The 26,562-nt window shown below is 35.0% G+C and overlaps 1 protein-coding gene across 2 annotated transcripts; it reads left to right on the top strand.

The window, feature by feature from the left end:
* The first annotated feature begins 3,452 nt into the window (after positions 1-3,452).
* LOC104210707 (putative late blight resistance protein homolog R1B-16) lies at positions 3,453-25,252 on the top strand. Of its 2 annotated transcripts, none has more exons than XM_070160749.1 (2): positions 3,453-3,568; positions 22,912-25,252. In XM_070160749.1, the coding sequence occupies exon 2, from the start codon at positions 22,954-22,956 to the stop codon at positions 25,123-25,125; it is 2,172 nt and encodes a 723-aa protein (XP_070016850.1). In that variant the 5' UTR covers positions 3,453-3,568; positions 22,912-22,953; the 3' UTR covers positions 25,126-25,252. The 2 variants fall into 2 exon arrangements, with proteins under 2 accessions (XP_070016850.1, XP_009757966.1); XM_009759664.2 differs by lacking the exon at positions 3,453-3,568 and having other exon boundaries at positions 22,983-23,091; positions 23,225-25,252.
* The last annotated feature ends 1,310 nt before the right edge of the window (positions 25,253-26,562 follow it).

The raw sequence follows: 26,562 nt of genomic DNA on the forward strand, positions 1-26,562 counted from the left end.
AAAAAAAATCATAAATTTTAACAAACTATTAATTAGTAAATCATTCAATTACTCATATATTAGTAAAAATCTTTTCTTTTTTGAATAGATAATTTTTAGAATAATCAAGTTCTTTAATTATAGCCAAAAGCTCAAAATATGACAAACAATTAGGACCTATATAATTATGGAGTTCCCCATTAACCTTCCTCTTGCATAGTTTAGGATATGATGTAATGCAAACTCACCCCCATAATATTGTAAGGGGTTTTCCTTTCCCATTCAAAATGTGAGGAGAGTATTGTTTCCCAACCCTTAAAGGTTAAGGGAGTAAAGTGGATTTTACTCTATAATTTATGTCCAAACACAATAATTTTAGATGACGTCTAAATACTCTTTTTCAACTTCAGCTTTATATACTCATATTGTCTAAACGGCTCTACTTTGTATATGCGGATTACTACGGTGAGACTTTTCTATAATAGTCATTTTCTATAACAACACTTCACTATAATTGCCAAGTTTTCTTTGGAACTAATTTTTCATGTTATATTTTAACATATGTTTTTTATAACAGTACTTCACTATAGCAACCAAAAAAATATCGAAACAAATAAAACAGTCGTAGAGACATTTGAGTGTACATTATCCAAACGGCCATTCTGTGTTGGCAAATTTTACATTTTAGGGTTAGATCTGAATTTGGGATTCAGTGTTAAACAAAATAGTACTAGTGATTATTAACCTAAATTTACTCAATTTAATTATTGCTAGTTGATCTCTCTTCTTCGTTAAAAACCAAAATGGTCCCTTACAACGCTAGGATCATTTTTGCCTCTATATATGTCCTCGTACATAATAAGTCCTTAGTATAGGCGGACACATTAAGCTCCCATTTGGTCATAAGTTGTTTTCACCTTTTTTAAAAAATATTTTAAAAATATTATTTGGTCATAAAAAGTAATCAGTTTTTGGGCAATTTTTTAAGATGAATTTTTTAAGTTTCAAAAAGTAATTTAGATTAGTGTTTCAAGTTTTCTACTCACAACACTTCAATTTTTTTCCCAAGTAAAATGTATATTTATACACACTTTGAACTTCCAAAAATTATTTTTCATCTTATCTTCATAAACTCTTTTTTTCAAGTTTTAACCAAATTTATGTCCAAAAGCTCTAAAACCAACGAAAAGTTAAAATATTCCATGCAACACACTTTGAGCTTTTCTGAAGCCAAAATAATGTAACTAAATTTATTCAAATTATTAGTTTATTTTAACTTATGATTATATTTTAATTTATCATAAAATATTTTTAATAAAATAAACTTATCTAATTAATTTTGAATTAAAATAAATCGAACATATATTGTATTGTATTTTCGGGTTTTGAACAGTATTTTTGCGCATATTTATCTTTATATAAAAAGTGGCTAAATTTCGATTAAATTGGGCTATTTTTGAACGACCAATTGTAAATCTGGCTATTTTTTAATTTCACCCGTATAAATTCTCAATATAGTAAATGTTCTATTTGGGTTTATAATATTTTATTAATCCATACTAAGAATTATCTAACCCTATGGATTCTCTAATATACCCTAGTGATTATATTTTCAGTGTACTAAAACTATTATTGTAAGCACTAGGCTTCGAGTTGGTATCATCTTTACAAAATTTTCAACTTTTATTTTTTCTATCTTTTGCTAGATCTATTTGGATTTTCAGATATTTTAAATCTTTTGAGATAATTTCCTTCTATGTAGCCTTAGTCTATCTCTTCATCATTTAATAGTTTCAATCATTATGTTTTCACATTTAAGAGAGATATTAGCTTCATCTAATTTAATTTGCTGAAATCAAAGAAGGGATTGGGACAAATACTCTTACGAATGTGAAAATGGCACAGGCCAGTTTTCAAACTGGTAACTAAAAAATAGCCAACATTTGCAAAGTCATTAAAAAATAGTCACTATTTTGTTGCAACACAAAAATTTCTAGCATAATATATTGGAAATTGATGCACTTGTGTATGAACTTCCAACATATTATGTTGGACCCCTAACACACAGAAAGTTCCGGCATAATATACTAGAGATTGGAGCACCTGTGTATGAACTTCCAACATATTATGCTGGACCAGTATATTATACTGGAAGTCCAGTATATTATGATTGACTGGAAATCCAGTATATTATGCTGGAACTCCAGTATATTATGTTCGAATATTTTTCGGATTTTGAACAGTATTTTTTTTCCAGATTTATCTTTACATGAAAGTGGCTAAATTTCGATTACTTTTGAAATTGTGACTATTTTCAATTACCACTTGTAAATCTGGCTATTTTTTAATTTCACCCCTTACGAATGACTTTAATCAAAATGGATTTGGCCCAAAGCTAGACAAATGGGAAAAGAGACGTCAAAATAGTACGGGCTAACTAATTTTTGGACTGGTAATTTGAAAAACAGTCAGTGTTTGCAAAGTCATTAAAAAATAACCATTATTTTGATACAACACAGAAAATTTTTTTAGTTTATAAATTAATAAAATGACATAATAATTAACCACAAAAAAAATAGTACATTAACAGTTTAAGAAAATTAAAAGGATCAAAATAACCATAGAAAATAAAATATCTAGCATTTTTTGTAAATATAAGCAATTCAATAGTGTTAAAGTTACTATGACCTAGAATTACTCTCTAAAAGTTAATAATTAAAAAACTTCATTAGCACTATAATTTAAAATATTACTCCGTATGATCGGTAAATATAAAATTACTTGCAAATAAGAAGATAATAAAAATTTGATAATTTTGAGGGATATAGAGCTAAGATATGAAGACTTATTGGCTAATTATTTTCCAAAAAAAAATATTCAGATAATATTCATCCTCACGAATATGCAATAGAACTTTTACAACCTTTTAGCTCCGAGGCTAGTCCCAAAAAAACCTTTTAAAACACTAGTGTGGACTATATAGAGCTGTAATTACATTTTAGAGTCCATTTGGCCATGAATTTTTTTTCACTCTTTTTGAATTTTTTTTACTTTTTTACGAAATCAGTGTTTGACCATAAATTTTTAAATTTTCACTTGAAAATGAATTTTGAAATTTTTCGAAAATTTAAAAAACTTCAAAAAAAACTGTTTTTCAAAATTTTTATTTAGATGACTCACAAAAACTCAAAAATAACCCAAAATTATATTCATATCCAAACACAACTCTAATTTTCAAATATCATTTCCACAAATTTCACCTTATTTTTTTTTTTTTTTTTTGTAATTTTACAATTCCTATGTCCAAAGGCCCACTTAGAGTCGGATCTGGATTTAAGTTGAGATTCTTGTTTAACGTGTAGGATTAATTTATTACTTTAGTATTACTAATTATTAACAAGTTGATACAGATACAACCATCCTTTATATATATATATATATATATATATAATCAAACTTCTTCGAGATGGAAGTCAACGATATATCTTCTTTGCTATTCTTCCTCTTCATTTCTCTTGCCTGAAATCATAGTGTTAAAAAACCTTGGACCAATTTATCTCTCTGCAACCACTCAACTCAACAATCGAAGGTTAGATTTCTTTTATAAGTTTCCATTTTTTCCCCTTTTTTTTCGTTATTTCACTTTTGAGCATTTCTTACGTCTGCTTTTACAAGATGTAGTCTACGATGTGATGGTGATTTTCTTTTTCTTTCAAAAATCTCCAGATAATTTCCAGTGGAAGTACTTAATTGTTAGCACAAATTGTACATAAATCAACTACGTTTACCTTGATAACAATTAGTAGTACTAATTAGTTGCTTAGGTAAGAAAATTGTTATCAGGGGCGGCCCAACATTGTTAGTGGCCTTAAGCAAAATCTCGATGAGAGGCCCTAATTTGTTAACAAAATAAATTTGTATATTTTTGTTTGAAATCTATTTTTTTAACTTTTTAAAATGATAATATAGTTAATCCGATCCATTTAGATTCTCCTAATACATTATTGATCCTAATGCAAAATTGTTATAGGATAGGTATTTAACAAAAATTAATTCTTGTTATCTTATTGAGTATACGGATCAGAGTATTATCTTCTACTTGTAATATTTCCTTTAACGTCGGCTCCCACCCTCCAAGAACTCTCCACCTTGCTCTTGGGGTAACTCGAACCCACAACCTCTTGGTTGGAAGTGGAGGGTGTGTCACACCTCCTTTTTCCGACCCCGCGAAGGGCGTAGGGAGTTTTTTCCAATTAAAGGACAGTCGAAACGGGATTTATTTCTTTATTTCAGAGTCGCCACTTGGGAGATTTAGGGTGTCCCAAGTCACCTATTTTAATCCCGAACCGAGGAAAAATGACTCTGTATTACAGTCCGCGAACCAGAAATCCGGATAAGGAATTCTGTTAACCCGGGAGAAGGTGTTAGGCATTCCCGAGTTCCGTGGTTCTAGCACGGTCGCTCAACTGTTATATTTGGCTTGATTATCTGATTTTATACAAATATGGACTCATGTGCAAGTTTTATCTTTTTACCGCTTTCATTATTATATTTTTTAAAGAATGTGAACATCGTTAAAAAAACATGTCTTTGGATTGGGTCACATAAAATGCATCCACGATCCGGAACGTATTTTTATTCAATGTTTTGGGATTTGGATTTGGGTCGCATAAATGCATACCCGTGTTTAAGAATGTATTATTATTATATCGCGCCTAAAGCAATTAGCGATTTATTACTTTGGGGTAGGGCCGTGAAATTTGCTAAAACGACTCCTCCTTAATTCTAAGCAATTAAATGTACATTTATTGAGGGCCCCGCAATCTATACATTTTATTAAGCGAGGCTCATCTCATTTATTTTCCTAAATGGATAAATCTTAAAGCGACTACATTTTGCTATTTAAAATTAGTCTCTAAAATGAATAAAGAAAATCCTAATTAATTACGTTTTTTTTATTATTATTATTTAAGAAAACATGACACGCTAATTGCTTGATTCATACAAATATTGATGAAAAAGGGATTTTATTCTTAATTTCGAAAATTATAAATTAAATAAAAATTCAACAACTAATATTCAAAATAAACAAATATAGCTAGATTAAAACTTAGCATTGTTATTTTTTAAAAAATATTATTGAGATTAATTATTCACAATCATTTGAAACTAAATTTAACCATAATTACTAAAGCTTATTAGAAAGTTTATTAGACTTAAACGTTCTTCTAATCTTGCTTAAGCTCAAGTCATGCCTTAATGCCTAATTTACGATGTTTAATTTAAATTCGTGTCTTAGCTAAATTTAGCTACTTGTTCATGATCAACCTATAATCTTGAAGCCTTCATAACTAGTGAATTAACCTATTTTGCCGAACTGATTTATTACAGACTAACTTATGATATTATTTTCTTATTCCAGTTATTATTTAGTAATTCATGAAATAGCTTAAATACAATCAACAAAAGGAACAAAGAAATAAAAACGAAATTAAAACTTCAAATTTTCATTCTTCATATGTATTCACGCTTCATATTTCGGATTACAATAAACAGCTTTTCAGTTGTGTACCTGATATTGGAAGCAAAAGAAAATGAATATGAGAATCAGCAACAACAGTAAAATCAGTACAACACAGCAACAATAGCCCAGCAACAGTAACAACCCAGTAACAGACCGGTGGAGTAGTAATCCAAAAAAAAAAAAAGCTTCCAGCTTTTATGAAACAACAATTAATTCTGATTTCAAACAACAAAAGAAAACAGAATATTTTTTTAGTTTTTTTTTATATTTAAAAGCTTAAATATTTTTCGGAATTTTCTATCTCTTAAATGTTCAGCCCTTTTCTCTCTCTTATTTTCAGATTTGTTTCTCTCTCTCGTTTTTTTTTCTGTCTGTCTATTTCTCCTCTCCTCCCTTTTTATTCTGATTTCAAGACTTCTTATAACCCATCCCATAAATCTTTTAATCAATTAAAATCAACCCATTTTCTCTACCAAACCCATTATCTTCCCACTCATCCCCATTATATTAAATAAACATATCACACCACCCCATTTCATTTTGTCCCCCATGCTTCATTTAAAATAATGCAAGATTCCCCTTTAAATTAAATCTTGTCCCCCCTTTATATTAAATAATCATATCACAACCCACCCCATTTCATATTGTCCCCCATGCTTCAAATAAACAATTACAAAATGTACAATTCCTAAACTACCCCTTCCGACCTTACTGAAATTATCAAACTACCCCTGAACGTATTACAAATTTACCAAACTACCCATCAGCTATAACACATCAATTAATCAAACTTAACCAAAATATAGACAATATGATCAATTTCTAACAATGTTCAAACAACAATATGAACACAGATGAACATCATAACAACAATATCACATGAACATGATTTTAACAACATTTCAACAACAAATCACATGAACACAAATTGAACAACCAAGAACAACTAAAATTTGATTGAACAATATTTTAGCAACAAACAATCCTATTTTCGGATTCAACAACAACAACAAACAAAGTATGAAGATTTCTAAATTCAATCATATTGAACTTAAAATCAACTCTAACAACATTACAACAAACAATTCTTATATTAAACTTTAAACAAGATTATGAGAACAATTCAAGCAATAATTATAAATGGTAAACAAGAAATCAAACTATACAAAATTCGGATTCAAGATCATCCAAACAAAGTATGAACATGAATGAATCTATTTTAAGACAACAAACATGACGGATTAAACGATTAAAACAATATATTCCTTTAATACAACTAAATTCTTTAAACAAATAACAAGATCGACGAAGAAACAATTATGAACTTAAACTTGAACTTAACAATATTAACAATTTCTAACAATACATAAACACATGAAACAAATTGAAGAAATAGTTAATTAAATTTCAATTTGAATCTAACAAACATCAAACTAACAAATACTTACTTAAACAATAATACAAACATGAAATAAACATGAAAACAACTAATTAAACTTCTATTTTGAAATCTAAAAAATTAATTTAACAATCAACATGAACAAAACCAAAAAATCAAATATCTAACCATAGACATGAATAAAACAAACATTCGCCGATTTTAGATTCGAAAAATATCAAAACAAAATACGGACAAAATAAAAATTCAAAAACTACTAACCGGATCGAAACGAAATATGTACGGACTATTTCGACGAGCCTCGACCTATGTAGGGACTGTTTTGACGACCCCAACCAAAACTCGATGTACCGGGCCTCGACTCAACCAAAGACCCTTGAACTTTGACGAAGAAGATGAAGCAACAGTAGAAGCATCACGTGAAGCAGAAGCAGCTGGTCGTGGCAAAGGTTGAAGCATCAGCAACAACATCCATGTGCGCGGCGAGCAGAAACAGAAGCGTCGGGTCGTTTGGACGCGCGGATGAACGTGAAGATGCAGCAACTGGGTTTCTTTGCTGCTGCTGTTCAACGCGAAGACGCAGCAACTAGGCTCGAACTGGACGACGTTTTTGGTTTGGGAGCTGTTGTTCGACGTCCTGGCTGGATCGTAGTAGAAGGGTGAATCGAAGGTGTTCGAGAAATGATGGTCGAGCTGGGCTGCTGAAGAAGACGACATTGCGACTTGGTCGGGTAAACGTGAGGCTGATCCAATGGTTTCTTGGTTGCGAGAAGATGAAGCAGAAAGGTCGTTTGGGTCGTAGCAGTAACAAAAAGCAGCTCGTGATGCTAGGGTCGACGCAGCAGCGCTGCTGCTCGTCAATGGCGGACATGGAGGGGCGCTGTTGGTTTGACGAAGATGAAGGAGAAGAAGCAGCAGCCATGGACGGGCTGCTGCGTGTGTGCGTGTGTGTTTTGTTGATGGGGAGGAAGAAGGGCTGCCATGGATATGTGTTTGGAGTTAGTTATGGAGAAGAAGAAGATGGAAGGGGGGCGGGTAGGTTTTCTTTTGTTTTAGGGTTTTTTGTTTGTGTTTTGTGTCTTTGAAATGCAAGATAGGGGTATTGGGTCTTTTGGGTTATGGACTGGGTCGACCCAGTTCGAAATGGACTGGGTCGTAGGGAAGATTGGGCCATTTTTTGGGCCTATAGCTTGAAATTGAAGAAGAGGCCTAATTCCGACTTTCTTTATATTTTCGCTCTCTTTTCTTCTTTTATTTTTTCTAAAACTAAATTATAAAAATACTTAAACTATTATTAAGAACTAAATTAAGTTATAAAAGCGTAAATTAACTCCCAATAACAATTAACACACAATTAAGTATTAATTAAGCATAAAATTGTATATTTGGACATTAAATGCTAAAAATGCAAGCGATGCCTATTTTTGTAATTTTTAATTTTTGTAAAACAAATTTAATTACTAACAATTGTAGAATTAAATCCTACATGCAAAATGCGACATATTTTTGTATTTTTTATTAATTTAGCAAATAAACACGCACAGACAAATACAAATAATTATTCAAAATATCACAAAATTGCACACCAAAGAAAAATCATTTTATTTTTGAATTTTTTGGGAGTAATTCTCATATAAGGCAAAAATCACGTGCTTACAGCTGCCCTCTTTGCCCGGAGACACGAAGGGTTTTCGTGCAAAGATAAAGCGAGCGATTTTTTGCCCATCCGAGTACTCCGTTGAAGCATTTTTTGAAAAAGATTTGACCGAACCTTTGCTTCAAAGGTTTCCTACATATCCTGGGCTAAACAGGAATCAGGTCAATGTAGTTCGGGAAGTTTTTGGTAGCTGGGACTACCGTGGGACTGCGATGTTACTGTTGTTGCATGCTGTTATCACTGCTTACCGATCTCCTTGTTACACCGTGCTTAAAAGAAAACAAGAAGCTAGGCTAGACCAAAATTTGTTCTTGTTGCCTTGCTTTCTTGTCGGCTTGTGTTTCCTCCGGTGCTTTTCTTCCGATGTTTTTCTTCCTTTTGACACATGCACTTGAGTTTATGCTGGGACCTCTTGTTGCAACCTTCTGCTTCCCGGTGCTGGGGATTTTATTGTTTACTGCTGGGGATTCCTGTTGTAACCTTCCGCCTTCTGGTGGGGTTACTGATTCCAAAATCTGTAATACAAGACTAAAAAGTTGCTTCAATGCAAAATTATGAAATGTATGCCCGCATTATACTGGTGGGCGACCTAGAGCTGAAAGTATTCCCGCATTTTACTGGTGGGCGACCTAGAACATGAATGTATTCCCGCATTTTACTGGTGGACGACCTAGAACTGAAATGTATTCCCACATTTTACTGGTGGGCGACCTAGAACTGAAATGTATTCCCGCATTTTACTGGTGGGCGACCTAGAACAGAAAGTATTCCCGCATTTTACTGGTGGGCGACCTAGAACTGAAATGTATTCCCGCATTATACTGGTGGGCGACCTAGAACTTAAAAGTATTCCCGCATTTTACTGGTGGGCGACCTAGAACTGAAATGTATTCCCGCATTTTACTGGTGGGCGACCTAGAACTGAAATGTATTCCCGCATTTTACTGGTGGGCGACCTAGAACAGAAAGTATTCCCGCATTTTACTGGTGGGCGACCTAGAACTGAAATGTATTCCCGCATTTTACTGGTGGGCGACCTAGAACAGAAAGTATTCCCGCATTATACTGGTGGGCGACCTAGAACTTAAAAGTATTCCCGCATTTTACTGGTGGGCGACCTAGAACTGAAATGTATTCCCGCATTTTACTGGTGGGCGACCTAGAACAGAAAGTATTCCCGCATTTTACTGGTGGGCGACCTAGAACTGAAATGTATTCCCGCATTTTACTGGTGGGCGACCTAGAACTGAAATGTATTCCCGCATTCTACTGGTGGGCGACCTAGAACTGAAATGTATTCCCGCATTTTACTGGTGGGCGACCTAGAACTGAAATGTATTCCCGCATTTTACTGGTGGGCGACCTAGAACTGAAATGTATTCCCGCATTCTACTGGTGGGCGACCTAGAACTGAAATGTATTCCCGCATTCTACTGGTGGGCGACCTAGAACTGAAATGTATTCCCGCATTCTACTGGTGGGCGACCTAGAACTGAAATGTATTCCCGCATTTTACTGGTGGGCGACCTAGAACTGAAATGTATTCCCGCATTCTACTGGTGGGCGACCTAGAACTTAAATGTATTCCCGCATTTTACTGGTGGGCGACCTAGAACTGAAAGTAAAAGGACAGAAATGTATGCCTCTATTATATGGGCGGACTCCCAACTTCAATGCTAACTTAGGAGGAAATGCGTCTCCTATGGGTAAACTAAACTTAGGAGGAAATGCGTCTCCTATGGGTAAAAGTAAATTTAGGAGGAAATACGTCTCCTATGGGTAAACTAAACTTAGGAGGAAATGCGTCTCCTATGGGTAAACTAAACTTAGGAGGAAATGCGTCTCCTATGGGTAAAACTAAACTTAGGAGGAAATGCGTCTCCTATGGGTGAAACTAACTTAGGAAGTGCGTCTCCTATTGGCAGAACTAGACTTAGGAAGTGCGTCTCCTATTGGCAAAGGCGTGGAATGTATTCCCTTGTTATACAGGTGGGCGCCTAAAATATGCAATGGACAGACAAGAAAAGTATTCCTTTCGTTATTCAGGTGGGCGCCTGGCTTCAACAACAACTTTGAAAATAAAATCCTATTCGAGGGCGGATGAACCCAAAATATCCTATTCGAGGGCGGATGAACCCAAAATATCCTATTCGAGGGCGGATGAACCCAAAATATCCTATTCGAGGGCGGATGAACCCAAAATATCCTATTCGAGGGCGGATGAACCCAAAATATCCTATTCGAGGGCGGATGAACCCAAAATATCCTATTCGAGGGCGGATGAACCCAAAATATCCTATTCGAGGGCGGATGAACCCAAAATATCCTATTCGAGGGCGGATGAACCCAAAATATCCTATTCGAGGGCGGATGAACCCAAAATATCCTATTCGAGGGCGGATGAACCCAAAATATCCTATTCGAGGGCGGATGAACCCAAAATATCCTATTCGAGGGCGGATGAACCCAAAATATCCTATTCGAGGGCGGATGAACCCAAAATATCCTATTTGAGGGCGGATGAACCCAAAATATCCTATTCGAGGGTGGATGAACCCAAAATATCCTATTCGAGGGCGGATGAACCCAAAATATCCTATTCGAGGGCGGATGAACCCAAAATATCCTATTCGAGGGCGGATGAACCCAAAATATCCTATTCGAGGGCGGATGAACCCACAATATCCTATTCGAGGGCGGATGAACCCAAAATATCCTATTCGAGGGTGGATGAACCCAAAATATCCTATTCGAGGGCGGATGAACCCAAAATATCCTATTCGAGGGCGGATGAACCCAAAATATCCTATTCGAGAGCGGATGAACCCAAAATATCCTATTCGAGGGCGGATGAACCCAAAATATCCTATTTGAGGGCGGATGAACCCAAAATATCCTTAAGACTTGAAAATGTCTTACCTCGAATACTTGCTGGGGATAACACTGTTGGGGAATTATTTACTTACCTGTTGGGGGGTAAAATGTTATCAGCTGGGGATAACGCTGTCGAGGATAACACTGTTGGGGGATTCTGATTCTTTCAGAACTAGTGCTTCACTGAGCTCAAGTTTCATCCCTTTGCTGGGGAACAACTTCCTCCATAGAACTTATTATGTTGGGGGCAACACTGGTTCTAAGACCACTTCCCTTGAGACTGGCGTTATCTTTATTCTTTCCCGCATGGGTACCTGACTTCCAGAAAATTTTCTAAGCGGAAGGAAAATTTTCTGCCCCAGTTTGATAATATCCCTTGCGGCATGCATTTCTGGCATCAATGCCATTTCCTTTACCTGTTTCAAATCAAACAAAATTTGTTAGTTTAAAACATGGTGGTTGGTTGTGATACCCCTACTGGGATGGCTTTTCCCTTTCTCCTTCCTTGCTCTGCGTTCCACAGCTTGTTGGGGATGATATTATGTGCTGGGGATAATCCCTTCCTGCTGGGGATATCCGTCTTCTTTTGTGACATAACTCGGAAGCTGGCATTTCCCCGACCTTTTAGTCCTAGTATGAATTTCCCAAATCATGCTCATTGCTCTCCTTGATTTGCCCACTGGCTTTGGCCTTGAGGTTTATAACTTTGGTTTTGGCAAGGATATCCCTTTTGACACTCGTCAATCCTTTTGTCAATTCCCTTTTGCTGGGGATATTTTCTTGACACTGGCCTCGCGCTTGTTCCTCGCTGACTACACCATTTGGATGCACTAGTCAGATCTCATTTTGTATAATTGGGAAGCTGATGACATATTTTGAAGTCATTTCATACTTGTTCTGACCGGACAGACTCTATTGGGGAAAATTTTTTATGAAAGGAGAAAGATAAAAGATACAAAACAAAAGACAAAGGAAATGATGACTCTTTTACAAAAGAAACTATAAATAAAAACCTATCAAACGCAGATACCGACTCTAATGGCCATGACATGCGTATGTGGCCTATCCTCTACCGTCAATCATCTTTCAAGATCTTCAATTGGCGATTCCCCATTGGATTCTTAATCTTATTCGACTTGTAGTGCCCAAAGGGTTTTCACTATCAAGTCTCTCTCATTTTTTGTTCTTCTCTCAGCTTTCATCGCCTTATGGTGCCTGTGAAGGTTTTCACCGATATGACTCTCTCATTTGTATCACTTTCCAGCTGGGGATTTGGAGTGTTGCCGGTATGACTCTCTCTGCTGGAGATTAGAGTCCTTTATGCTGTGGAACAGAATGTTATGTTCGCCGGTAAGACTCTCATTTGTCTGACTTGGCATCTTTTGAAGACTGGTCAGAAGGTCTTTCTTTGGACCGTAATGTGGGTTTTGGATAGGGCTAGAAAAAAAAGGGTATTAAAGGCTCAAAAATGCATTAATTCTGGGTTATTAGTTACAACTTTCGGAACTAGATTTATTTACCACAAACGCAACTTTTGCCCCAGTTTCTTGCTTGGGGATATTTTACTTGATTGATTTATATTTTTTCAAAACTATGACCGAGCCGTGAAGCGCCTACGTATCCTCTTTGAGGAATCAGGTCAAACGTAGTTCCCAATTCCTCTTTTTTCATTTGACTTTTTTTTTGTTACCATTTTTCTTTTCTTTTCTTTTTCGTTTTGTTGTTGTTTTTTTTTTTCATGTTTTCATGCCATGCTCGCGTTTTCTAGTCGTTTTTACTGATTCCGAACGAGGGGTATGAAAGAAAAATAAGTAAGGCTCAAAAAGGGGTAACGAAGGATAAAGTGTTTAGGTAGCAGAACAAAATGCCTTCGTCATTCCAGTCTTCAAAACATGCCAAATGCAAACAACACAACAAACAATAGATTTATAGTCTCTTCCGACGGTGCTGGGCTTGACAATTATGTTAAACATATGTTTGTTCATTTGTCACTTCTAAAGCACCGTTGGGCGACACTCTCATTCTCTTTTATTATGAACGACCCTCATGCCAATTTAGGCGAATCTTTATTTAACGGTTTTCTTTGTGTTTGCCCCAGTTCCACATGACTCGGGCTCCAAATAATCTCAAACCGTTCTTATTTCCTTTAAATGCTTTGATCACCTTCTCAGGGTTTTATGATTAACTTTTAAGACTAGGCCCAAACTGGGTGCGCATGTCATGTCCCTAGAATCGGCATTGAACAAAAATGATAAAAGGACTAAACAAAAAGATGACTGGAAATAATAAAAGACCGGATTTTGTATTAGACTACCGGTGAAATGGTTTAAATAACAAAACAAACAAAACAATCCAGAACAAAATCCTAAAACAAACTGGACAAGACAACATCCGACTTATAACCCTAATAATCCGAACAACAGAAATGACAACAAAATGAGCCACCACAAGCTTCTCTCTTGCTGACCAAGGAACAAAACGTCCTCCCACTTTATCAAAATTGGCATTTTAGCCACTGAGCTTTGCATCAATACTGCCGAGACCATTACCAGCTTCAATCTCATCAACCTCCGTCGGCAAGTTCTCGAGGGGGTTCGAGTGCTCCATGTCACTGTTATTAATCACAACCCGCCCTTCTCGGATCATTTTCTCTACTTCCCTTCTCCAACTATGACAAGCTCTCAATGTTGTGCCCTATGACATTGGAGTGGTAGGCGCATCGCGCTGCCGGATCAAAGCTCCTTGCAAGTGGATTTGGAGTACATGCGGGGAGTGGTTCAATCGAGCCAGCATGCCTTAGCCTTTCAAACAGACTGGCATAAGATACCCCGATAGGGGTGAGAGCCTTTTCTCGTTTCAGCAACCTCTTCATTCTTGCATGTTGACAGGGCCGGAAACCTGATCCAGATGGCTTTTGGTAGGCTTGTATGGGTGGGTAAGCATTTCGTGGAGTCGGGTACCTGGGAAGTGAGGTATGGCTTTTGAGGTCACGGGGAAAGAAGTGGTGTTGGGGAGCGGAGAAACATTGAAGAGTGATGGAGCTACTCGGATAGCTGGGAAAGCTGCCATAAATGGGTTGGGATGGAGAGTATGGAGAATCTTCCATTATGGTGTTGGGTGCTTGGGAAATGACCGAGTTCAAGAGGCTTGGCGGTGGAGGGGGTGGTGCTTTTCCCGTTATCCATGCCTGATACATGTCTGCCACATGCTGTCTCAGCATTTTCACTTCTTCTACCAACCTGTTGTTCTGTTCGACCAATTGTTGTCGGTCATCAGTACCGATCCACTCGGTTCTGCGGTTCTGAGCCATTGTCCTTTGATTTTGCTTTGCAGGGAGGAGTTACCACAACCAACCACTTTCTATATATGGACACATCAAAGGGAAGCCATCACGTTAGTGTTAGGGCATTGGACAGACAATCATGTATCAGAGATACAATGTACCTAAGCAGTTAGACAATTGTGCCCCCCTGAAAATCTTCCACACTCTCTTTTATTTATTTATTATTATATTTTTTTATATTTTTTTTATTTTGGTGGTGGTCGAATCTTATGGAGATTGCCTACGTATCATGACCCCGCATGAATCAGACCGAGCGTAGTTCGGACCCAATAAAAGATAAACAATGCTAAACATTTTTTTTTCAATTTTCATGTTAAAACAAACTGAGTTTCAAAGGTTTGAAGATGACCTACAAGCTGGAAAATCAAACAACCCACATATTCTAATTAAAAGATTTACAAATGGCCAATTTCTTTCCCCGTTTGACAAATGCAACCAAACGGTTATTTTTGCAAATGTGGCCCCTTCCAACTTTCACATGAATTTGAGGCCGGGGAGGATTATTTTATGACACTTTACACACTTGTCCATTCTTTTACGAAAATAACCTTTCGACAACTGACAGATACTCTAAGGTTATTTCGGCAAGAACGGTTCAAGACGCGGCCGAAATTGGCTCGGGTTATTTTGACTAAAAAAAATCCAAACGGTATTCACCTGACCGCTGACTTTTTTTTTCTTTTCAAATTATACTAAAAACCTGATGTTGCAAACACGGCCCTTCAGCGCCTCGGGGACGAAGATTTATAGGGCTGTGTGGGTCAACTAGACCAAAATCCTAAACAGGACCCAAAAAAGTGGCTGTTTATGCAAAGTCAGCCTTCCGGCGTCCCTCTCGGGAACATTCGGCTATTTTTGACAAAACAGCATCACCCGACTTATTTATGACTCTTTTTATCATTTTTCGAATTAGAAAAGTCAATATTGCAAACACGGCCTTTCAACGCCTCGGGGACGAAGATTTTTAAGGCTGTGTGGGTCAACTGGTCAAAATCTTAAAAATGACCCAAAGGTGGCTGTTTATGCAAAGTCAGCCTCCCGGCGTCCCTTTCGGGAACATTCGGCTATGTCTTCATAAAACAGCGTCACCCGACTTCTCTATGACAAAATTAAAATTTTGACATGTTTTTTTTTTTTTTTGGCTATTTTAGCAAAAGGGAAGGTTGGACACCACCCGACTTATTCATGACAAGATTAAAATTTTTGATTTTTGGCTATTTTAGCAAAAGGTGAAGTTGGACCCGATGAGGGTTGCCTACGTATCTCACATCCGGTGAGAATCAAACCCGCGTAGTTCGAGCCTCGCGAATAAGTAAATGAACTAATATATTATTTTTTTTAATTGGAACTGTGAAAGAACTGCTTCAAAAGAAGAAAGGAAGTATATATATATATATATTTTTTTTGATTGATTTCTTTTTGAAAGAAAGACTTGTAAAAATTCCTTTTCTTTTGATTTGAACTTTGAGAATTTCAAAAGTAAAAGGAAGTTTTTTTTTTTTTTGAATTTCCATTTGTTTTTTTCTTATTCTAAAGAAAAAAAATATTTTTGGAATTTTACTTTTGATAAAAGAAATGCTTCTAAAAATATTTTTTGAATTTTGAATTTTCTTTTCAATTTTGAAAGAAGTATCAAAATATTTTTGGATTTTTTTTTTTTAAAAAAAAACATTTTTATTATTTTTGTTTTATCAACAATGGAAAATAAAGATATTTATATTATTTTTTGCAAGACATATCTTTTTTGGAATTTTACTTTGAATTTTCTTGGCAAGACAAATACTCTTTGCAACAAATAAAGATATATATATTTTTTGGAAATAAAAAAACTTTTCAGATTTATATATATATTTGCGACAAATAATGAAAGACTTTTTTTTATTTTTTGCATTTTCATAAGCAAATAAATAATAAAAAAAAACCATTTTGAAAATAAGACTCTTTTCATTTTCATTTTCATGGCAAGACACACTATATATTTTTTCTATTTTTTTTTTTGAAAAACACAACAGAACAACGACTCTTTTTTTCTTTTCTTAGCTTTTAATAAAACAAACTAATAAGACATTTTTTTTCATTTTCTCAAAATTTCGGCAGAGTTTTGACAGTATTTGGGCATTTGTTTTCTTTTCAAAATAAACAATCAATTCCCTAACCGCTATTTCTTTTTTTTCAATTTCAAAATATTATTCCTGATATTCACAAGTCAGTCAACACACAAGTCCGAATCAAATTAATGCGCAAGTAGTAACAAGTAAGATGCATCAGGATGGTCATTTTCATTTTTGGTGCACCTGTCCTAGACAGACCCAACCCCTGTGTTGAGCCTCCAAAGTCAGATGCACGTGATGCAAACAAACGTTCCTACTAGGGATCCGGCATGTGGCTTTGTTATACTAGGTTCAGAACCTGGGTGTTTGTTCTAGACCTGGCTTACCCGAGCGGACAGCTCGAGCCGAGGGGGGTAGCGTACCGGGAATACAGAAGCTTCACCGGCTTAGCAACTTGTCCGAACCTCGTTCTAAATTGGGATTTGACACTATACAGAAAAGAAGTCGTACGAAGTACACCCTTCTTCATGATTTAGAAGACTCAGAGAGGAGATGGGTTTCGGCACAGTTTATACACAGTTCACGTAATATCAAAGCGGTAAAAGCAGCATTTAGCACATTAGGCTCAAACATGTAAAAATCAGATAAAACCAAATATAACAATTTATATGAGCTCGAATTTCTAACCCTGAACCACTGGTTCTGGGCTAGTCCCCAGCAGAGTCGCCAGAGCTGTCACACCTCCTTTTTCCGACCCCGCGAAGGGCGTAGGGAGTTTTTTCCAATTAAAGGACAGTCGAAACGGGATTTATTTCTTTATTTCAGAGTCGCCACTTGGGAGATTTAGGGTGTCCCAAGTCACCTATTTTAATCCCGAACCGAGGAAAAATGACTCTGTATTACAGTCCGCGAACCAGAAATCCGGATAAGGAATTCTGTTAACCCGGGAGAAGGTGTTAGGCATTCCCGAGTTCCGTGGTTCTAGCACGGTCGCTCAACTGTTATATTTGGCTTGATTATCTGATTTTATACAAATATGGACTCATGTGCAAGTTTTATCTTTTTACCGCTTTCATTATTATATTTTTTAAAGAATGTGAACATCGTTTATTAAAAACATGTCTTTGGATTGGGTCACATAAAATGCATCCACGATCCGGAACGTATTTTTATTCAATGTTTTGGGATTTGGATTTGGGTCGCATAAATGCATACCCGTGTTTAAGAATGTATTATTATTATATCGCGCCTAAAGCAATTAGCGATTTATTACTTTGGGGTAGGGCCGTGAAATTTGCTAAAACGACTCCTCCTTAATTCTAAGCAATTAAATGTACATTTATTGAGGGCCCCGCAATCTATACATTTTATTAAGCGAGGCTCATCTCATTTATTTTCCTAAATGGATAAATCTTAAAGCGACTACATTTTGCTATTTAAAATTAGTCTCTAAAATGAATAAAGAAAATCCTAATTAATTACGTTTTTTTTATTATTATTATTTAAGAAAACATGACACGCTAATTGCTTGATTCATACAAATATTGATGAAAAAGGGATTTTATTCTTAATTTCGAAAATTATAAATTAAATAAAAATTCAACAACTAATATTCAAAATAAACAAATATAGCTAGATTAAAACTTAGCATTGTTATTTTTTTAAAAAAATATTATTGAGATTAATTATTCACAATCATTTGAAACTAAATTTAACCATAATTACTAAAGCTTATTAGAAAGTTTATTAGACTTAAACGTTCTTCTAATCTTGCTTAAGCTCAAGTCATGCCTTAATGCCTAATTTACGATGTTTAATTTAAATTCGTGTCTTAGCTAAATTTAGCTACTTGTTCATGATCAACCTATAATCTTGAAGCCTTCATAACTAGTGAATTAACCTATTTTGCCGAACTGATTTATTACAGACTAACTTATGATATTATTTTCTTATTCCAGTTATTATTTAGTAATTCATGAAATAGCTTAAATACAATCAACAAAAGGAACAAAGAAATAAAAACGAAATTAAAACTTCAAATTTTCATTCTTCATATGTATTCACGCTTCATATTTCGGATTACAATAAACAGCTTTTCAGTTGTGTACCTGATATTGGAAGCAAAAGAAAATGAATATGAGAATCAGCAACAGCAGTAAAATCAGTACAACACAGCAACAATAGCCCAGCAACAGTAACAACCCAGTAACAGACCGGTGGAGTAGTAATCCAAAAAAAAAAAAAGCTTCCAGCTTTTATGAAACAACAATTAATTCTGATTTCAAACAACAAAAGAAAACAGAATATTTTTTTTAGTTTTTTTTTATATTTAAAAGCTTAAATATTTTTCGGAATTTTCTATCTCTTAAATGTTCAGCCCTTTTCTCTCTCTTATTTTCAGATTTGTTTCTCTCTCTCGTTTTTTTTTCTGTCTGTCTATTTCTCCTCTCCTCCCTTTTTATTCTGATTTCAAGACTTCTTATAACCCATCCCATAAATCTTTTAATCAATTAAAATCAACCCATTTTCTCTACCAAACCCATTATCTTCCCACTCATCCCCATTATATTAAATAAACATATCACACCACCCCATTTCATTTTGTCCCCCATGCTTCATTTAAAATAATGCAAGATTCCCCTTTAAATTAAATCTTGTCCCCCCTTTATATTAAATAATCATATCACAACCCACCCCATTTCATTTTGTCCCCCATGCTTCAAATAAACAATTACAAAATGTACAATTCCTAAACTACCCCTTCCGACCTTACTGAAATTACCAAACTACCCCTGAACGTATTACAAATTTACCAAACTACCCATCAGCTATAACACATCAATTAATCAAACTTAACCAAAATATAGACAATATGATCAATTTCTAACAATGTTCAAACAACAATATGAACACAGATGAACATCATAACAACAATATCACATGAACATGATTTTAACAACATTTCAACAACAAATCACATGAACACAAATTGAACAACCAAGAACAACTAAAATTTGATTGAACAATATTTTAGCAACAAACAATCCTATTTTCGGATTCAACAACAACAACAAACAAAGTATGAAGATTTCTAAATTCAATCATATTGAACTTAAAATCAACTCTAACAACATTACAACAAACAATTCTTATATTAAACTTTAAACAAGATTATGAGAACAATTCAAGCAATAATTATAAATGGTAAACAAGAAATCAAACTATACAAAATTCGGATTCAAGATCATCCAAACAAAGTATGAACATGAATGAATCTATTTTAAGACAACAAACATGACGGATTAAACGATTAAAACAATATATTCCTTTAATACAACTAAATTCTTTAAACAAATAACAAGATCGACGAAGAAACAATTATGAACTTAAACTTGAACTTAACAATATTAACAATTTCTAACAATACATAAACACATGAAACAAATTGAAGAAATAGTTAATTAAATTTCAATTTGAATCTAACAAACATCAAACTAACAAATACTTACTTAAACAATAATACAAACATGAAATAAACATGAAAACAACTAATTAAACTTCTATTTTGAAATCTAAAAAATTAATTTAACAATCAACATGAACAAAACCAAAAAATCAAATATCTAACCATAGACATGAATAAAACAAACATTCGCCGATTTTAGATTCGAAAAATATCAAAACAAAATACGGACAAAATAAAAATTCAAAAACTACTAACCGGATCGAAACGAAATATGTACGGACTATTTCGACGAGCCTCGACCTATGTAGGGACTGTTTTGACGACCCCAACCAAAACTCGATGTACCGGGCCTCGACTCAACCAAAGACCCTTGAACTTTGACGAAGAAGATGAAGCAACAGTAGAAGCATCACGTGAAGCAGAAGCAGCTGATCGTGGCAAAGGTTGAAGCATCAGCAACAACATCCATGTGCGCGGCGAGCAGAAACAGAAGCGTCGGGTCGTTTGGACGCGCAGATGAACGTGAAGATGCAGCAACTGGGTTTCTTTGTTGCTGCTGTTCAACGCGAAGACGCAGCAACTAGGCTCGAACTGGACGACGTTTTTGGTTTGGGAGCTGTTGTTCGACGTCCTGGCTGGATCGTAGTAGAAGGGTGAGTCGAAGGTGTTCGAGAAATGATGGTCGAGCTGGGCTGCTGAAGAAGACGACATTGCGACTTGGTCGGGTAAACGTGAGGCTGATCCAATGGTTTCTTGGTTGCGAGAAGATGAAGCAGAAAGGTCGTTTGGGTCGTAGCAGTAACAAAAAGCAGCTCGTGATGCTAGGGTCGACGCAGCAGCGCTGCTGCTCGTCAATGGCGGACATGGAGGGGCGCTGTTGGTTTGACGAAGATGAAGGAGAAGAAGCAGCAGCCATGGACGGGCTGCTGCGTGTGTGCGTGTGTGTTTTGTTGATGGGGAGGAAGAAGGGCTGCCATGGATATGTGTTTGGAGTTAGTTATGGAGAAGAAGAAGATGGAAGGGGGGCGGGTAGGTTTTCTTTTGTTTTAGGGTTTTTTGTTTGTGTTTTGTGTCTTTGAAATGCAAGATAGGGGTATTGGGTCTTTTGGGTTATGGACTGGGTCGACCCAGTTCGAAATGGACTGGGTCGTAGGGAAGATTGGGCCATTTTTTGGGCCGTAGGGAAGATTGGGCCATTTTTTGGGCCTGTGGCTTGAAATTGAAGAAGAGGCCTAATTCCGACTTTCTTTATATTTTCGCTCTCTTTTCTTCTTTTATTTTTTCTAAAACTAAATTATAAAAATACTTAAACTATTATTAAGAACTAAATTAAGTTATAAAAGCGTAAATTAACTCCCAATAACAATTAACACACAATTAAGTATTAATTAAGCATAAAATTGTATATTTGGACATTAAATGCTAAAAATGCAAGCGATGCCTATTTTTGTAATTTTTAATTTTTGTAAAACAAATTTAATTACTAACAATTGTAGAATTAAATCCTACATGCAAAATGCGACATATTTTTGTATTTTTTTATTAATTTAGCAAATAAACACGCACAGACAAATACAAATAATTATTCAAAATATCACAAAATTGCACACCAAAGAAAAATCATTTTATTTTTGAATTTTTTGGGAGTAATTCTCATATAGGGCAAAAATCACGTGCTTACAGGGTGCTCACCACTAAAGCAACCCACTCTTGTCAAAAATAAAAGATATCCTTATACCCTTTAAATAAAAAATCAAATTTTACCCACTAAATAAAAAAATCAAAGATATCTTTATACCCTTTAAATTATTAAAATCTCAACTATCAGCGCTAGTCACAAATTATTTTTTTTTTCCTTTTTGTGTTAAGTTATTTACTTTTCAACATTAAGATACTCAATTTTTATATAAAAAAATTAAAATTAGTACCAAGGGAAAGTGGGCCCCCCAAAATTTTGGGGACCTAAGCCATTGCTTGTGCTGCCTTACCCTTGAGCCGCCTATGATTGTTATACCAGTCTTTCTAGCTAAAAATATCTGGACCACAGGGGTCTACTGTACGCAGTCTTACGCTGTATATCATTGTAATATTAATCATTGTATTTCATTGCAGGAGAAAGTTTTCTGGAACATCAAATTTTAAATTTGGTGGAATATTGAAAGAAAAAGATTAAACTTTAAACTTATTAGCGTGAAACTTTTATGTTAATTCCTCTGTTTTTCAGATTTTAAATGTTGAAGATTGTAGCTCTTCAACTTCACAGATAATATAATTATACACTCACTACATTGCAATATCAATTAGTAGTTGATAGGCTCTAGTGTCCTCACGAATTGGGATTTGGGAGGGAATGGTATGGGTTTATTCCTCATATTCAACAGCAACATACACAATGTAATTCCACAAGTGGGGTCTGGGGAGGTTAGTGTGCACGTAGACCTTACCCCTACCTTGTGTAGGTAGAGAGACTGTTTTCGATAGACCCTCTTGATTATATTTTCTTTATTGGTGTCATGTAGACATATAAGACTTTATATGTGTCATTAGTTTAATTTATATTCTTGTTTCCTTCCTATTATGGAGGCTGACAGAGCTATCATTAATTCTGATATATGTAGATTATATTTCCAACAATCATAAAGAGGCCAAGCTAATTGATAATGGAATTTGAAGAACTAGTGGGATTTCGTGAAGATGCAGATGCTATGATTCGCCAATTGACGAGCGGGACTAGATTCCTGGACGTTATCTCGATTGTTGGAATGGCGGGACAAGGAAAAACAGCTTTGGCTAAAAAGGTATACAATGAACATTCTATTTTTAATCACTTTGATGTTCGAGCATGGTGCTCCGTTTCAAAAGTGTATAATCGGAGAAAGTTGTTGCTTGATATTCTAAAACAAATTAAGGGTGATAAGTGTGATATTGTAGATGATGACGATAACATAGCTGACATGTTTCACAAGAGTCTAATGGGAATTCGATATCTCATCGTATTGGATGACATATGGGAAGTCAAGGCATGGGATGAGTTGCTATTATGTTTCCCTTCTGGAGTCAATGGAAGTAGAATAATGGTAACAACTCGAGATCTACATGTGGCTACGTATATTCAGCGCCATAGTGATCCTTATCTCCTGCCATTTCTGGAAGACGAAGAGAGTTGGGAATTATTGCAGAAGAAAGTATTTCAAGAAGAAGAGAGATGTCCTTTGGAGCTACTCAGTGTAGGACCACTAGTTGCTAAAGAATGTAAAGGAATGCCTTCTCTGATCATCATGATTGCTGGAATTCTCTCTAGAAAGAAAGAGGACCCGTCTTTCTGGCTTGAGGTTGCATATGATATAAGTTCTCATGCTTCAGTGGAGGAGAGCATGAAGATGATACAATCAAGTTATGACCAATTAGAGGACCATTTGAAGCCTTGCCTTCTATACATGGGATTGTTTCCTAAAGGTTATGAAATTCCAGTGTCTGATCTGCTGAAGTGGTGGATAGCTGAGGAGTTTGTAGAGAACGTTGACACATTGGAACTAGAAGAAACATCAAAGAGTTGCTTGTACGATCTTGTTAGCAGAAACCTAGTAATTGTTTCTAAAAGAAGAGCTAATGAGGAAATGAAGTGCTGCATAGTTCTTGATCAAGTGCGTGAGTTCTGCTTGAGAAAAATTAAAGAAGAAAAGTTCATGCAGTCAATAGTGCCGTATAATCCATGTCGACATGTAGATTCGGATGAACAAAGGTTATGCATGTATATACATGACACTATGAAAACTGATTACAAGGAAAGGGAATCTTTTGAACAACGTCAAAAGCCACTGGAGTTCATTGCTCATCCGAAATTCGGTATATCAGGCCGTAAGAATCTGTTCCCTCTGCTGAATAACTTAAGACTTATTCGGGTGTTGCATTTATTGGATATCTACTTGGAAAATTCTTGGACTACTGCTTTTCAATCACTGACTCAGTTGAGGTTCCTCACAATTTTTGTCAAAGCATTTGATTTCAAGTGGGTGTCACACCTGCTCCAGCTACAGACCTTGCGTGTTCGTTCATCTTATATAATGATATCACCTTCTATTTGGAAAATGGAAAAGCTGAGGCATGTGGATATAAGCGAATTTTCTATTACAATGGAAGAGAATGAGCGAGTGAATTTTGAAGAATCTTCAGATATTGTGTTACATAACATGAAGACTCTTGGCATGTGCTATATGTCCATAGCTGACATGACTCCGAGATTCTGGGGGAAGTTTCCAAATCTGGAAGAACTCAGGCTCAACATTGATGAGCTTGGAGATGTTCCTAATAATTCAGGCTCCACATTGATGCGTTCTGATATGTTCCCCTCAAGTCTTAAGGTTTTGTGTCTTAGTGACATTTTCTTAACGGAAGAAATAGTTTCAAAGATTGCAAGACTTCAACAGCTTGAGACTCTTAAATTATCCGAGATATACTTTACGGGGGAAAAGCACTGGGACCTCAGTGATAACGTGTTCGAGAGACTCAAAGTTTTGAAACTACATCATGTGTTTATGACCCAGTGGTGTTTTCCAGAGAAATCATTTCCCGTACTCGAAAAACTAGTTATAAAGAGTTGTTCTAAGCTTGAAGAACTCCCGCTTAGCTTAGCGTATTTATGTCCAGAACTGGAATTGATTAAAGTGGTAGACTGTAGCGACTCAGTTGGAAATTCAGCATTGAAGATTAAAAAAGAAGTAGAAGAACTCTGGGGAGTTGCTGAAAGGGTCAAAGTTTATCTCTCAAAGAAAGACCAACTCTTTCCAATGCTTTTGCACCTCTCTGTTGCTTCTAATATGAAAGACAATTAGTCTGGATGATTTCAATTTTGTGACTTGCAACTGTATCTGATATGAAATGCTGCTAATACTATCTGTGTACTTTTGATCCTTCTATTTGAAAATTTTCATAAATTTTAACAAATTATTAATTAGTAAATCATTCAATTACTCACATACTATGTTAAATATATATTGTTATTCCATTGTTAAGGGCAATATAATTTTAAAAATAATCTTAATGTAACATATTTCCTATGTTAGGGACAAAACACACATTAAATTAATTCAAGTTCGTTGTTGTTGTTGTTGTTGTTGTTTTGAGTTATATGTAGTAGTCCTTTCACTTGAAATAAAGAATTTGAAGTTGAAAAAATTAATTTGAAGAGAATTTCAAGTGACATAGCGGTTTCTTAAGAAATTTAATTTTTTTTTTCAAAGTATAATTTATGTCCAAACACAATAATTTAGGTGACGTTTAAATACTCTTTTCCAACTTCAGCTTTAAATACTCATTTTTTTTATTTCACTAAAATATTGTCTAAAACGACCCTACTTTGTATATGCCGACTATTAAAGTGAGACTTCTCTATAATAATCATCTTCTATAATAGTACTTTACTATAACGACCAAGTTTTCTTTAGAACTAATTTTTCATGTTATATTATAACATATGTTTTCAAAAACAGCACTTCACTATAGTAACAAAAAAATGTCGAAACAAATAAAACTGTTGTAGAGACATCTGACAGTACATTACCCAAACGGCCATTCTGTGTTGGGGAAGTTTACATTTTAGGGTTAGATCTTAATTTGGGATTCAATGTTAAACAAAATAGTACTAGTAATTATTAACATAAATTAACTCATTTAATTATTGCTAGTTGATCTCTCTTCTTTGGTTAAAAACCCAAATGGTCCCTTACAGCGCTAGGATCATAAGTTGTTTTCACCTTTTCTACAAAATACTACATGAAAATATTATTTCTTCATAAAAAGTAATCAGTTTTTGGGCAATTTTTTAAGATGAATTTTTTTAAGTTTCAAAAAGTGATTTAGACTAGTTTTTCAGGTTTTCTACTCACAATACTTTAATTTTTTCCAGATAAAATGTATATCTAAACACAATTTGAAATTTCAAAAATTATTTTGCATCTTATCTTTATAAATTTACTTTTCAAGTTTTAACCAAATTTATGTCCAAACACTTGGTCTTGAAGCTCTTAAACCAAAGAAAAGTTAAAATATTCCATGCAACATACTCTGAGCTTTTTTTTAGCCAAAACAATTTAACCAATTTTATTCAAATTATTAGTTTATTTTAACTTATGATTATATTTTAATTTATCATAAAATATTTTTAATAAAATAAATTTATCTAATTAATTTTGAATTAAAATAAATCGAAAATATATTCTATTGTATTTGAATTTATAATCTCGTATAATGATATCTTATTCATACAAATA

Source organism: Nicotiana sylvestris, chromosome 10, assembly GCF_000393655.2.
Source record: "Nicotiana sylvestris chromosome 10, ASM39365v2, whole genome shotgun sequence".
NCBI classification, from domain to species: Eukaryota; Viridiplantae; Streptophyta; class Magnoliopsida; order Solanales; family Solanaceae; genus Nicotiana; species Nicotiana sylvestris.